General features: G+C 37.0%; 2 protein-coding genes across 2 annotated transcripts; one reads left to right on the top strand and one right to left on the bottom strand.

The window, feature by feature from the left end:
• Positions 1–3,377: 3,377 nt before the first annotated feature.
• On the bottom strand, positions 3,378–5,610 carry LOC120633497 (pyroglutamyl-peptidase 1). The gene is made up of 3 exons (XM_039903713.1): positions 5,245–5,610; positions 4,629–4,864; positions 3,378–3,803 (listed from the first exon to the last, which is right to left on the bottom strand). Exons 1-3 carry the CDS (start codon positions 5,464–5,466, stop codon positions 3,593–3,595), a joined length of 669 nt encoding a protein of 222 aa, XP_039759647.1. The 5' UTR covers positions 5,467–5,610; the 3' UTR covers positions 3,378–3,592.
• Positions 5,611–6,366: 756 nt separating this feature from the next.
• LOC120633032 (dnaJ homolog subfamily C member 2) lies at positions 6,367–15,349 on the top strand. Its single transcript, XM_039903070.1, has 3 exons — positions 6,367–7,439; positions 9,966–10,745; positions 11,492–15,349. Exons 1-3 carry the CDS (start codon positions 6,570–6,572, stop codon positions 11,702–11,704), a joined length of 1,863 nt encoding a protein of 620 aa, XP_039759004.1. The 5' UTR covers positions 6,367–6,569; the 3' UTR covers positions 11,705–15,349.

Below are 15,349 nucleotides of genomic sequence, written 5' to 3'. Positions count from 1 at the left end.
GTATGTCGCTCATGCTACACGTCTACTTTACTCAGAAAATGCGAGCCGAATGAAGTGCGGGGAGAACGGGCGGGGCGGGGCGGGGAACGCGGGTCGAACTGGTTCACATTATTCCGGTCCGGTGATTTTGCCGGCATTTTGTAGTGACAAAACGCTCGGTAAAAATGCCGGGCTCGGCGAAAAAGCCAGACTCGGGATCATGTGAATAGCTTCATACAATTTGTACCGCCACTAGGCCTTCCGGCAATTTTACCGGACCGGGAGATCTGCCGGTCCGGCATAGTGGGAACCCGGCCTAACACCCAATCCCGGGCTGCCAATAATGATAGCCTGAGATTTTACAGGGTTAACCTTAAGTCCATACTGCCTGCTCCACTCAGAAATGTTAGATAAATCACTATTAACTGCAGAAACAGTAGGACCAAGATTTCCAAGGGTAGAGTGACGATATATTTGAATATCATCTGCATACATGTGATAGAGAGAAGAAATACGATGAGTAATTGAGTTAATGAAAATAGCAAAGAGTAGAGGAGACAACACGCCACCCTGAGGTACCCCAGCCGCAACATCACACCAGGACGATGAGGACTCTTCAATCCGAATGCGCTGTTGACGACCATTGAGGTAACTCCGAAACCATTCTAACACCGATGGAGATATGTTAATCGAGCGCAGGAGACTCAACAGGATGTCATAATCTACTGTATTAAAAGCATTACTAAAGTCAAGTAAAGTCAGTACTGTGAGTTCCTTGTTATCCATCGCCCTTCGAATATCATCGGTAACTTTTACTAGTGCTGTAACCGTACTATGACCAGGGCGAAAGCCAGACTGCAGAGGACTAAGAATACAGTTTTTATTAAGGAAAAGACTAAGTTGCTGGTATACTAGTTTCTCAAGGACTTTTGAAATAAACGGCAAAATTGAAATCGGACGAAAATCGGAGAAAGATGCAGGGTTGGCCTTTTTAGGAAGAGGGATAATTTGAGCCTTTTTCCAGGCTTCGGGAAATTTGCTAGTCATGATAGAATGATTTAGAATATGAGTTAAGACAGGGGAAACAACATCAAGAATAGGAATGATCATATTACGGCTAATGCAGTCAGTACCAACAGCATTCGAGGTGATGGACAGTATGCTCTTCTTAACATCACATTCAGTGAAAGTCTTGAAGGTAAAGGGCAAAAAGTCTGGAGTTGCGTACGAAGAGAGAATACTAAGGGTACGATCTTTATCGATGCTATCCATTGTATCGGAAGTAGAGAAATGTTTATTGAGGAGCTCGATATCAATGTTGACGGAAGTCTTATGGGATGATTTACCAACTCCAAGTGACTCAAGAAATTTCCACGTTTTGGCTGTATCACCATTTTCAACTGACTTATGGATGTGGCGTCGTTGAGCATCTCTACACAATGTATTACAGCGATTCCGTGCTTTATGGTATTTTGAACGGTTTGTTTCGGAATTTAATACTTTATATTTGAATTTTGCAGAGTTCTTTTTAAGCATAGAAATTTTAATCTCTTCTGACAACCACGGGGCTGGTAAGTGCTTCATTTTAACAGGCCTTACCGGAGCATGTGTATCATAGAGTTTGGTGAGCAGTGTGTTAAATATATCAACCTTGCGATCAATAGAGTTAACATCCGCTATAGCAGCCCAATCCAAATGTCTGGCATCATCACAAAGACGACCCTTGTCAATTCCTCCAAAGTTACGCTGCAGAAATATTCTCGATTTTGCTTTAGGAGGACGTATTTTATAGGAAACGTAAATCAAATCGTGATATGAGAACGCATCTGCAGGGCATTGACCATGCTTGAGGACGAATTCAGGAGAAGAAACTATAATTAAGTCAAGAAGAGAGGGTGTACAGCCGGGAGAGTAATGCGTTGCAGCAAGGGGCAGGACAGAAAGACTACAAGATTCCACCGAAGTCAGTAATTTCTTGCTACGATAGTCGTCTTTGAGTAAGCACGTATTAAAATCTCCCATAATTATAGAGTGGCTATACGAGGGGACTTCTTTCTCTAACAAGGTTTCAAGAGAATGAAAGTAATTAGAAATAGTTGGCGGGCAGTAGAATACCCCGAGAAGGATTTTCGTTTGGGATAGGAGAACTTCGACCAGTAAGTGCTCAGCCGTATCGGGAGGAGGTGGTTGAGCAGACGAACTAACAACAGAAAAAGGAATATAAGATCGCAAATAGATCGCTACTCCACCACCTCCCCTACCAACACGATCATTGCGGATTAACCGAAAACCTGGTAGAGAATAGGAAGTTGAAGGTAAACAAGTTTTAAGCCAAGTTTCAGAAACGTTGACAAATACACTCTTTTCATTTACTTACTTGGGTACATATAACTGTCGTACATTGGCTTTTTATTGAATAATAGTTGTGGTTCAAATATTTTTAGGCAGCAGACCGTGTCTGGCTGCGCGCTCTTGGAAAAGCCTATGTTCAGCAGTGGACACTTGTGGGCTGTTGATGATGATGATCAAATATTTTTAACTATCGCGTTATCTTGTTGGTGGACATTTAAACTCAAAAGTTGAGTATAATCACTAGCGAGTTTCTAAAAATTTCGGCTTTACCAGCATCGTTCGTACTGAAGGAAGACTTCAAAAACTGATAAAAGGGAGGTACCTACCTAATTATAGTGCCTCAGTAAGTATGCGATGGTGCGATCCTCCCGGCGGCTTGAATTCTCGTAGTTGTAGTAGTAGAATAAGGGAGGGATAAAGGAAAATTTCACGACTAACAAGACGCAGAATAAAAGTATGACATTCATATTTTATAATTCAACATAATAAATATAATATATGTTAATACAATCTTATCAATATGTAAATCTTCATAAAAATCGGATAAGTACTTCGACCAGACAATACAATAAATATTCCTTGGAATGTATAGTTTTAAGAGTAGAAATAAAGAAATTAACACTATTTTCATCTTACAAGATATAGCTATACAAGAATAAAAATATACAACCATAGATATATCGTCAAGGTATGGCGCATTGAACCCTATAGTAAAAAAAACTCCCATCTATTCGAAATGGTGCAAATTGTTTTGGACATAAACTCTAAACGAAACTAAATTGGCATGTCTCAAAGCAGGTAACTCGACGATTTTCGCGCTGGTAGCTTTAGTTTAATTAGCCCGACCGAATGAAGAACAAATTTATAAAACCCGGCGATTTAGAGCTATCTCGTTCGCACAACATACGGACGTGTGAATAATGGGTTTAAATCATTGTTTAAAAACTACACAATGATTTGCAAATGTAATAATCGCGACCGCCCCCGTTGACTAGAATCCATTATAAAAACATTAACCACTTTTATACTATTTGTTGCTACACAATTAATGCCACTAAAATAGGAAAATTGGGCGGTTTCACTTCAGCGGAAAGCAGTTTTTGTCCTCAATTCCCAACACCACACCTCAATTGAAATTTTAGTGCCAACTCATTATTAGTCTGTATTTTTATTTAACAAGTATTCAAAACTAAAACCTAATTATAAGTGTAGAATATAAGTGGCGCTAATAGGAAACCTTGCTACAAGGATTCAAACCTGCTTATTCTAATAAACATTTATTTTTCGGCTTTTCCGTAACTTCTTTGGCAGCATCGTCAGTGGCAATTTGTTCTAAACATAACTCTAATATCCTCTCGAGGGCTCTCGCAGTTTGGTCCGTGGAATAAATATTCATATCTGGTACATGAACAAAAAGTGTTCTCTTGTTGTTCACACTAAGGGATGTGTAGTATATGTACTCGCAGAGGTACCTGAAATAGTTAAGAAATAATTATGGAGATGCTACAAAAAAAACCTCAATTTTTCTTCTTTAAATATTTTCCTTGTCATCTCTACTTCTGCGTTGGTCTAGTGGTGAACATGTTCTACTGCAGATCACAAGGTCCTGGGTTTTTCTATCAAGAAATTCTTAGTGTCCGGAGTTTAGAAATTGGCTGTGATTCACCCCATGCCCCGGAGAGCACGTTTGCTCTCGGCCCTGTACCGGCCTTTTTCCAGTCACATCGGAATATGCCAATGAGGGAATACAGAGTTTCAAATACACTTGTGCACGGTAAGATCTCCCGCGTAGTCTTCCAGATCACTCTGGAAAATGACCACCGTGGCTGAAATCTAAATTGCTAATTAATTGACTCCGACATTACAGAATTTGATTAGATGAAACTGTCCTTTGATTAGGAACATACAAATCTTACTAAGGTTGCATGTATTGCGATAGTTTTCAACACACCATCAGATGGGCAATATGTTTGGCGGCTGATTGGCGCAGTGGGCAGCGACCCTGCTTTCTGAGTCCAAGGCTGTGGGTTCGATTCCCACAACTGGAAAATGTTTGTGTGATGAACATGAATGTTTTTCAGTGTCTGGGTGTTTATATGTATATTATAAGTATTTATGTATACTATTCATAAAAATATTCATTAGTTATCTTGTGTTATGAGTACATAACACAAGCTACGCTTACTTTGAGACTAGATGGCGGTGTGTGTATTGTCGTAGTATATTTATATTTATTTATTTATATTATGTTTGGTCCCCCAATTAATCCTCTAAAAGAAAAGATAAGATAAATTTACCTTCCAGCATCTTTTGAAGTGATAGCACTGGTCTCCATCAGCGGGTTGTCATTGTAGTCCTTGCATATTCTCTCTGCATCTAGTTTAGTGTGAATTCTTATAGCTCCTTCTGCGGAGCACGCAAAGTTGGCTGGGCATTTGTTGAAGTAGTCCAGTCTTTGGTATCCTTTCCTATGGGCTTGAGTCTCCAAGGTAATACAATTTGCTACACTAGATACACCAACATGGATCATTAGCTGTAACACCAAATTAATATTAAATGTATGGGTGGCCAAAAATCCGACTATAGCTTAAGAGTAGATGCCAGATGGCAAAAAAAATTTTTAAGGCAAGCATACATTCCATATAGTGAATCACATAGTCATAAAAATGCTACTGTTTGTGGTGTCATCCTGTATGGTTTGTTAATATTTAAATGTAATTTGCAAACTGACTAACTTCCCGGTATTTAATGGTATGTACTCGTTTATATATTTTTACTATTGTTGACCAAAGACTTAACCACGAAAATCCTTAGTTTAAAATTTTTCGTATTGGCCGTGAACTATAACTAGTAAGGATGACATTGGTCGTGAAGCTGGGACTTCAAACCCTGATTATAAAGGTATGCGCTCACCTTGGGAGTATGTGTTTCCCAAAGTGCTGGAACGAATTCGTCCACATTTTCATACGTGACGGGGATCTCCAACTGCACCAGTTCTACATTACACTTATTCTCTATCTCCTCTTTGTTCATCGCCCTCACAGCTTCCCAGCTTGCATTCACAGGATGGTTCAAGAACGGCCCAAAACCAGTCACTAGAACTATTGGCTTGAAGAACGAATCTAGGTCGTCCATTATTAGATAAAATAACTTATTTACTGGGTTAAAAATATAATTCTAAATAACAATTCAATTTTAAGCGGTTTTGTTTTGACTTTTGGAATTGAAGCTAGCGCTTAGCGATGGCAATTCAGGTTTTTGATTTTTGTCAGCTGATTTTTTTTTTGCAAGGTTGGCAATTGCTTTGGACCACAGACAAATATGCATCTGGGTCTGCATTAGTCAGTCTACGGGGTCTGCATATCGTCCGACTATGGAGGGTAGAGGTAAGGAGAGTCATCTGTGTATATGAAAAAGTGTCGTCAAAATTATGGAGGGTAGAGGTAAGGAGAGTCATCTGTGTATATGAAAAAGTGTCGTCAAAATGTATTAAATTAGGATAGCGCCACATTTGCATCAGGGTAGCTCTTCAATTCAAAAGAAGCGCCAAATATAAATATTGTTAGAGTAGGCTTGAAAAATAAACAAGGAAGTATGGAGATACAAGGAAGGTTATATTTACCACAATATTTTGTACAACGTAAGTTGTTGAAATTCTCAATAATTAACTACTTTAGTCGATAATGACATTAAATTTTTTAACTCGGCATACTTCAATTCATCTACGATTGCTACATTCATACCATACCCTGTGCATCCACCAGCGCCATTGTGGAGGATTTTTGAACTGTTATTTAGCGCATACACTGGACACTTTTTCAACTTTTCTCCCATATAAGATGACTCTCCTTACCTCTACCCTCCATAGTCCGACCTATGGAATATTAGCCATAGAAATCTGGTATACACGATGAATGAACCATAACATGGTCTAAAGTCTTTGTAGTTTGGAAGATTTTCATTTGACACTTTAAGTTGTCAAGTAAAATTTTTCCTTGAATTTGAAATAGATGCTCGTGAAAAAAATTCAATGGCGCGTTTCTTAATTTACAATTTATAATGAACTCTTATGGTTATTTATCATTTTCATAAACACTAGTGTCATTTAGTTTATTTGTTTATTAAATACAAATAAAGTTTTCTTTACCAGCAACGTGAACTTGACATATTCCCTGTTTACCTTGTTTTTAGGTTATGTTAGTAAGAAGTTCATATTTATTGAATAAATCGTACAAACTATGACTGAGGGAGAAACCGGGAACAATTTTCGGGCTGTAACGATACCATGGTCGTTCGTGAAGCGGAAAGTAGAATGTGCCGGTGGCGCCTTCTTGAGATATTACAATGTGAAATGTCACGGCGAGGATACGTCTCTACTCACGTCGAAATCGAAAGATAAGGCGGAAGGAGTCGTTTTTGAGGATGACGTGGACTACCTCCGCAGTTTGGACCCCAAAGAGTGGAAGAAGCAGGACCACTATGCTGTCTTAGGTATAAAAAATTTGCGATACAAGGCCACAGACGATGAAATCAAACGTGCATACAGGCAGAAAGTGCTCAAACACCACCCCGACAAACGTAAAGCGCTTGGCGAAGAGATAAGAAGCGACGACGACTACTTCACATGTATAACTAAAGCATATGAGATCCTTGGTTCACCCAAAAGTAGGAGATCGTACGATTCTGTTGACCATGACGTTGACGATTGTATTCCATCCACTAGCGAGATCAAAAAAGATGGATTCTTTAAAGTATTTGGCAAATGTTTTGAAATGAATGCCCGTTGGTCTGAAAGAAGAAATGTGCCTTTACTTGGTGATGACGATAGCTCTCGAGAATTTGTAGAGAAGTTTTATTCATTTTGGTATGAGTTTGATTCTTGGCGCGAGTTCTCCTACTTAGATGAAGAGGAAAAAGAGAAAGGGTCAGACAGAGAGGAGAGGAGATGGATAGAGAAACAAAATAAGGCAGCTCGGGGCAAACTAAAGAAGGAAGAGATGGCAAGAGTGAGGAGTCTAGTTGACCTTGCATATGCAAATGATCCGCGGATACAGAGGTTTAAGCAAGAGGATAAGGATAAGAAATTAGCTGCCAAGCGTGCCAGACAGGTAATATGCCAAACTTATAATGCTTTTAATATTTTAGTGGTTATGCCTACTGAAAATGCTGTCGGTTGAAAGTTTAGCATGTTCAATTACAAATAACAAGGTCTTGGGTTTGTTTCCCGGGTTGACCTAAGATTAGGGATTATTTTTTCTGTTAAAATTTGTTTTATGAATACTAGAAATGACAAATTCGGATGGATGGAACTTATGGATTTATGAATTGGTGCTGTTCGCTCTCATGCCTTGGACAACAGGCTTAGCCATAGATCCTGCGTCTATCACTAACATAATATAATTTTTAAGAGCACCAACCTGCATGATTGTAACATTGTGGGTCTATGCTCTAAAAGTCTCTGTCCTACTAGTGTACCATTTGTGTCTTTTTTCTGGTATAAAGCAAATTTGTTGATAAGATCATATGTCAAATAAAATACAATTAATTAAATACTTGAAGGATGTTAGAGCATGAGTTAATTAAATTAGTATTTAATTAAAAATCATCATTTACCAGTGCTGATAAAAGGAGTCTGGAGAGGACGAAGACCCATAAATTTCTAAGATGACTCTATGTATTTATATCTCTGTAACTACTTTTTTTCTTTGGTGTACAATAAAAGTGTATTCATTCATTCATGACATTCAACCGTTGCTTCAATGTTGATTCACATTTTATTTGGTTGAGAATAAGTAAGATTTAGGCGTATTATTCACGATAATTAAATATATTTGCGTGGGTCGACCCGAATAATGCGGTTTAGCGGAAAAAGCGCTTAGCCCTTAGCGCTAAGGAATTAGCGCGCGGCGTTTTTCTATTAGTCATCTGAAGTCGACTGACTTACGGCGGCGACGGGCGACTATCGTCTTCTTCGCTATTCCTGGGTATGTGAGAGAGGGACAGGAAGTTTGGAAGGATATACATACCATGTTATCGTGTGTGCGTGTATGACCATGTTAAAAAAAAATGGCGTAAACAACCAGCAGATGAGATTGCAGTCAAGGGCTAGTTCTAGTAAGATAAAAAAAAAAGTGGATGTTTCTTTAAAAATGTTACTCTGTCTAGTGAATCTCCTTTTTTTTATTTTTAAATATACATCAAATAATATCAGTGAAATCTGTGCTTGGAACTATATTATACAGGTATTTTTAATGCACTTCATTGACATATTAAAAACATGAAAGTTGAAGTAAGTGGGACTATGAGTATATAGCCGACTATACCCTACTTGCTATGTAGCGCATTGTTCTCATGGACTCATTCTAAAACTTAAGATAGTATATATTCAAATTTCAATTCTTTATGCTGTAAAGCAAGCTGGACTCTGTAAAAAGCAAGTATTTATTTTATTTGAATTAATACACTAAGAATGCATACTTATTTTCATAACATCTTTTTGAGGACCCAATCTATTCCATGAGATTTAATTCTTCTGTCTTCAAATACTTTTATTATTATTGGTATATTACCTTTGGTTTTTGGTTTTATATATTAACATTTGGGTTTTCTTCACTAGATTTTTATATTCTGAGCAAATCGTCTAGAGTAGTGTTTCTGAATCTAATAGAGAAAGCCTTTGTTCTAAGTTAAGTCAAGTCAAAAATATCTTTGTTCAAGTAGACCCATAGGTGGCACTTTTGATGCGTACATAAGAACGCGTTACGTTACGTTACGCGTCCTGGTGTAAGAAGAAGCCCACAACAAACTTAGCCGTTTGTTTTTTTTTTTTGTTATGACCATCTCACAATGTCATTTTAAATTATTAGAAGAGCAACCTGGTTAGAGCAATAGTTTACACCCTTTAGCTTTTTATCGATTACGTAGTCCTTTATACTATAATAGGACTTTTCTATAAGCTTACGTTCATGCAATCTATCTCTAAATATAAACTGTCTCATATAGTATTGAAAACATAAATCGCAAGCAGTAAAAGAAAGTCTTCTACGAAGGTTTCTTATTTAACTCTTTTTTTAAAATTTCCTAATAGATTTACAGAAATATTCTAATATGTTTATGCTTCGTATAGTTTATACCTGAGGGTTCCCAACCTTATTAAGCCATTGGCGGACTATAGAGTTCAGTCACATTGTCACAGCTTCCGCGCCCTAACCTAGCTAATTAAAATAGATAGTAAAAAATAAAACATTAACTTTATGAAAGTAATGAAAGTATAATAAATAATCTTAAGGAATAAAACTACTAACTGGGATGTATGAGCTTTGTGATCTCCACACAAATTTTCAGTGTGACACTGCTGCACAAAAACTATCAAAAAATTATTTTACTTGATCTTTTGAAGTATGGATGGAGCACCTCGCAGTGCACCTCTGCACATATATATATTACGGTTTATACATTTCATATGCTTCCATTGTTTTTATATGGTTTGGTTAGATTAGTTTATAATTTTTGATTCTATTCTGTATAAAAGAATATTTCAGAATCTTTATCATGATTGTTTTCAACTAACATATAAAAAAATAATATGTTCTGTTGTAAATCATAATTCTCATTGACGTAATTCTCATTTCTAGGATGCTGTGCAAGCTAAGAAAGCTGAAGAGGAGAGACTCATTAAGGAGGCCCAGCTCGCCAAACAGAAGGCTGAAGAAGCAGAGAGAGCTAGATTGGAGGTAGCCCGCGCTGAACGGGAGCAACAAAAGAAAAACCTGCGCAAGGAACGGAAATCATTGAGAGATTTATGCAAAGCGAACAATTACTATGCCACAGATGAAGACGAGACGGTCTCACTCATGGCTGCTGTAGAGAAAATATGCGAAATGCTAAAACTAAACGAGTTGCAAAATTTGATTAAAGATCTCGAAAATAACGGCCGTGATGCATTATTGAGGGCTGTGAATGATTCTGAAGAAAAATTGGAAACTGAACGGAGGGCGTTGTTTGAAACCAGGAAAGCGGAAGAACACAAAGCAAAGAAAAGCGCTGCTCTGAAAGCTCCCATAGAATGGTCAGTGGAAATGACACAACTACTCATTAAAGCTGTTAATCTTTTCCCAGCGGGCACTAATCAAAGGTGGGACGTAGTAGCAAACTTCCTAAACCAACACGGCACTTTTACGGACGAACGACGTTTTAATGCAAAAGAAGTTTTGAACAAAGCAAAGGATTTACAAAGTTCCGATTTCTCTAAAAGCAGTCTTAAGAAAGCGGCGAACGAGGAGGCGTTCGATCAATTCGAGAAGGACAAAAAGAAAGTTGTTAATGTTGTTGATGACAGCAGTATATCCCACAACGATGAATCTCCTAAACTAGTGAATGGTACAGCACAGCCCAAGATCAATGGAGAAATCAAGGTATTTCTATTTATCTCTACTGTAGGTGTTTATCTCCACTGTTTATTTATTAGCTGTATTATCTTAGTGGTTAGGATTGCAGCCTCTTTTCGGGAGGGGCCGAGTTTGATCCCTGATTTTTGATATATGACCGATATGAAAGAGTTAAGCCCGTAGTCCACCACGCTGGCCCAGTGCGTAATGGTGGACAGCCATTTCCATTATTAAGAATATTTAAAAAGCATCTATATATTTAAACCTGTAAATCTGTAACAAAAATTAAAATATTGTTTATTTATAATAATAACTAGCTGTTGCCCGCGACTTCGTCTGCGTTTGATTTTGTTTTTAAAGTATTCAGTATTTCTAAGCCCTAAATTATGGGTTTGCTGCTGTCTGCTGATGAGTTCTGTTCTCAATCTCTAACCACATTCATCAGATCTACACAAAGTTTGGGCAAAATTATACACATATTATAACCTCTATAGTACAAAAATAATTATTTAAATCGGTCATAATTTGTCTGAGTTATGGTGTAAAATCGCTAAACACTTTCATCCCCTCTCCCAAAGAAACCGAGCTTAATGTCGGGATAAAAAGTATCTTATATCCTATTCTAACACTTCCAAGAATATGTGTACAAAGTTTCATGAGGATCAGTTAAGAAGTTTTTGCGTGAAAGCGTAACAAACAAATTTACATTGGCTTTTATAATATTAGTAAGGATAATAATGAAACACAAACTGAGGAGTGTCCGGTGTCCCCAGGATAAGGACGCCAGAGACGAGCGCGCCTGGACGAAGACCGAGCAGGAGCTCCTGGAGCAGGCCATGAAGACGTTCCCGGCCAGCTCGCCCGACCGCTGGGACAAGATCGCCGACTGCATCCCGCAGCGGACCAAGAAGGACTGCATGAAGCGGTACAAGGAGCTCGTGGAGCTGGTGAAGGCCAAGAAGTTGGCCGCCAACGTCGCCAAATAGCAGCCGCTGGCGCTTAGACCGATATTCAATTGTAGCTCGCCCCGCGGGTCGCCGCAGCGCACGCACTGACGAAATGCGGTACATACACGACTGTTCGGAAACTCTCATGCCCGTTTTCATCTAGGCAATGCCTAAGTAAATAACGCCTAAGCATAGACAATTCCTAGGCATACGTTTCCCTTTCACCGATCGATTTTCACTAGGCAACTCATCATTTATCCTCATTTAATCTAGTTCAAAATTATCTTTATTCAAGTATATTGCCATTTTCGTAAACTTAATAGTAAAGCTACGTGGGTTCCAAACGCGTCCTGGTCTACGAAGAAACCCACAAAAAACTAATCCGGGTGTTTTTTTTGTTATCATCATCTCACATTATCATTTAAAATTATTAGATTACACATTCCGGCAGCTACAATAGCGACCTTGATTGTTAGAATATGGTGGCAGTCCGAATAATCGTGTATCTACTGCCATACATTGCAACATTATTTATATTAAAAACACATTTGACCTTCGATCAATAATGTATTAGATTTGCAGTCCTTTACACAATCGAACATAAAAAGTATCCAGTATTTTATATGTAAACTGTCAGGGGCAAATTTTTATATAGCATTCCCGAAGATTTATATTAAGAGTTGTCCTTAAAAAATTATGTAAACTTGTTAATCAGTGTTTTATCTCGCTCTGAGACAAAATGTACCAAAACACACAAACAAACATATTTGGAGTGTACCAAAACATTGCAAAACTGCTTCCGACGCTATACAACGTTAATTTTTAAGGTCGTTTAGGCGAATGTAAAAAAAGCTTTCCTTCAAAATTTTTCAATATAATAAATAAAAAATGCTTATATATTTAATATATCAATGTATTTTCCGTCGTTAAAACATATACAAACGAATGCTTTGTCTTTAGCAAACATCAGGCAAGCAATTTGCGACAGAGAGCCTATTTGACGGACTTACAGCGTTCATATCTAGTATATTCTTGATCAAAGGTTTTGACGTAAGAAGATGGGGGAAGTTTCATACACATAATTATTTTTTCTTAATTCATCTTTATTGAACATTATTATAAGTATAGATTAAACCACACTTTTGAAATAGTAGGAAATCGTGAGATACTATTTATTTATTCTGACCAACACAATTTTATTAATACTATAGTGTTCACTTATTTATCGTTAGTTAGATTTTATCTATTCAAACAATGAAAAGTTCAAATTTAAATACTTCCAGATCGCTCCTGTTTTTGAATGTTTATTATTACTGTATGTTATCTGGAATTCTGTTCTAGAATCTACCAATATTCATTGATTTTTATATTAAATTTATCGCAGATCCTAAGACCAGCAGAACGCACAAATACCGTAATTTTCACCTAATATTAATAGGATTGGAAAAATGCCTTGTTGAACTTAGCGTAGAGGTTAGCATAAATTACTTCTTATCACGTGGCTTAGAATCGCGAGTCGCCATTATTGTTATATAGTTTTTTCTATCTGCAAATTGGTAGGGACGTATTAGGAGAGCAGGATCCTGTTATAATTGATAAAGTCCGCCAACCCACGTAGGAGCAGCATCGTGAGTCCATGCTCTAGAACAATCCCTTATAATATAAGGGAGAAGGCCTGTGACCAGCGTTAATAAGCTGAGGATAAAAAGACCCTAGTGCATACACTCGTCGAAGATATTATGACTTATACTGCAAGTGGCGAAACCTTATGACGTAAGAGTTACACACGTCATATATTACTTTTGCATACTCACATGTCCACAATTTGGAATATTTCGTGGAAATTCCATTATTTGAAATTCTCGCGGTCTGGTCCGCAGTGTGCGTACTACTAATTGTAATATATATTTTTAGTTCGATTGTAAATACATTTTGCAGACATTAATATTTAAACGTTGGTAAAACTGATGAAATGTTGGTGAAATTTTTTAATGAAAAGACGCAATCGCACCTGCCTTATAATTAAACAAGAAATAAAAATATAATGTTATAAATAAATATATTTAAGTACTTATAGTCCATTGTAATATGATACTTCTCAATATATATATAAAAAAAATAACATATCGCCATTTGTTATTCATTACTCGACTGCTTGTAGGATATGATTATGTCAGCTTCATATTTTTATGTTCTCTAACTCCTAAGTCCTTATTACATTAAGGCCTGCATTAATAAACCAATCTTTAAAGCATATTAAAACCGAACCTGAATACCTGATCTTAGCTAAATTTTGGATTATTAGTACCGGCCCTAAGTACAAGCTCAAGCAACTTTTAATTTAATTTTGTCAAAGTATAGTGGACTTTAACCACTTTGTTTTAAAGATCAATTTCCTCCTCACACATTCAGCGCTCTAGGCGAAACGTTGGTAGAATAAAAATGCACAGAATTATTGTCTCTAACATGATTAACAATAGGTACATTTCACTTTTGACATAACATTGTTTCGATAAACGAAAACGCTACATGTAAGTTAGAAAAAGCAATTAAAATAACCCCAGAGGTTGTGTTAATTACGCGAGTATTGTTTTGCCTGTCATTCCGAACGATTTCTTTGGTTGTACAAACATATAAAACATACCAAAGGTCAATTCAGAACAGAACTAGCTTGGGCAGGAGACAAAAAGTTTATTTTCTCCCACAGTTAATTCACTCTTTGAGCATGGGTATGCACGGGTGGAAATGATCTCAAATATACCCAATATTATACGGGGTGTAAATTACCTTTGCTTTATTTCCACCATTTTATCCCTTGTAAGTGGATTTAATTGGGAGATATTCATTCCTGCCTATGCTAGCCGTGTAGTCTATTTTCATACTTTTTGTGTAAAGTTTATTTTCAAACTTTTTGTGTAAAGTTTATTTTCAATTTTTTGTTATGAATATATTAAAAACACAATTACATAAAGAGTAACCCAAAAAGTCCTGCCTAGGACTACTTAACGTTAGTGCTCTTCTGTTTTTTAAACGCGTTTTGCAATTTTTGCCAGCCAGCTCGAAATAGATTGTAGATTTAATTTTTTACTAGAATAAAAATAATAAAGCCTCGTCTCTGGTTTTTTCCGATGCCTAAAGTGCACATCTCATTCTATTTGATTTGTTTTTTTATATTTTTTATTCATACTTTACATTAAAAAGTAATGAACACGTAATGGGACAATTTAGAAAAAAAAAAGTTTGTGAGTGTAGAATGTCCAATTACTTGCGTCCTACTTTCGACCAATAGCATTTCGGCTTGTGATTCGTCGCCCACAGACTGCACTTTTCTACTTCACCTTCAACGAAGGATGGACGCTTTAGGTCGGCCTTTACTTTAGTTTAAACAGGCTTTATTATAACGTCATAACAAATCCAACATGGAGGATATTGCGTTTTAAACTGAAATGGAGTTTTAGAGAAGCAGTCGGGTTTAAGGTTGAAACTGTATCAGAATGTTCTATTACCAGCCTGTCTGTCTGTATGTAATGTGATTAGCTTAGCGTTGTGTTCGTGTGTCCCCTGTATCTCGGCAACAGTCTTTGCATAACTAATGTAATAGTAGAACCTGTGCTCATATTTTTGTATGTATTTATTTTTATTTTACTTATGTGAAGAATGAATATAGTCAATTGGAGAATTAAA

The sequence above is a fragment of the Pararge aegeria genome, chromosome 21, assembly GCF_905163445.1.
Source record: "Pararge aegeria chromosome 21, ilParAegt1.1, whole genome shotgun sequence".
Taxonomy (NCBI): domain Eukaryota; kingdom Metazoa; phylum Arthropoda; class Insecta; order Lepidoptera; family Nymphalidae; genus Pararge; species Pararge aegeria.
This window is presented reverse-complemented; position numbering and strand designations above follow the sequence as displayed.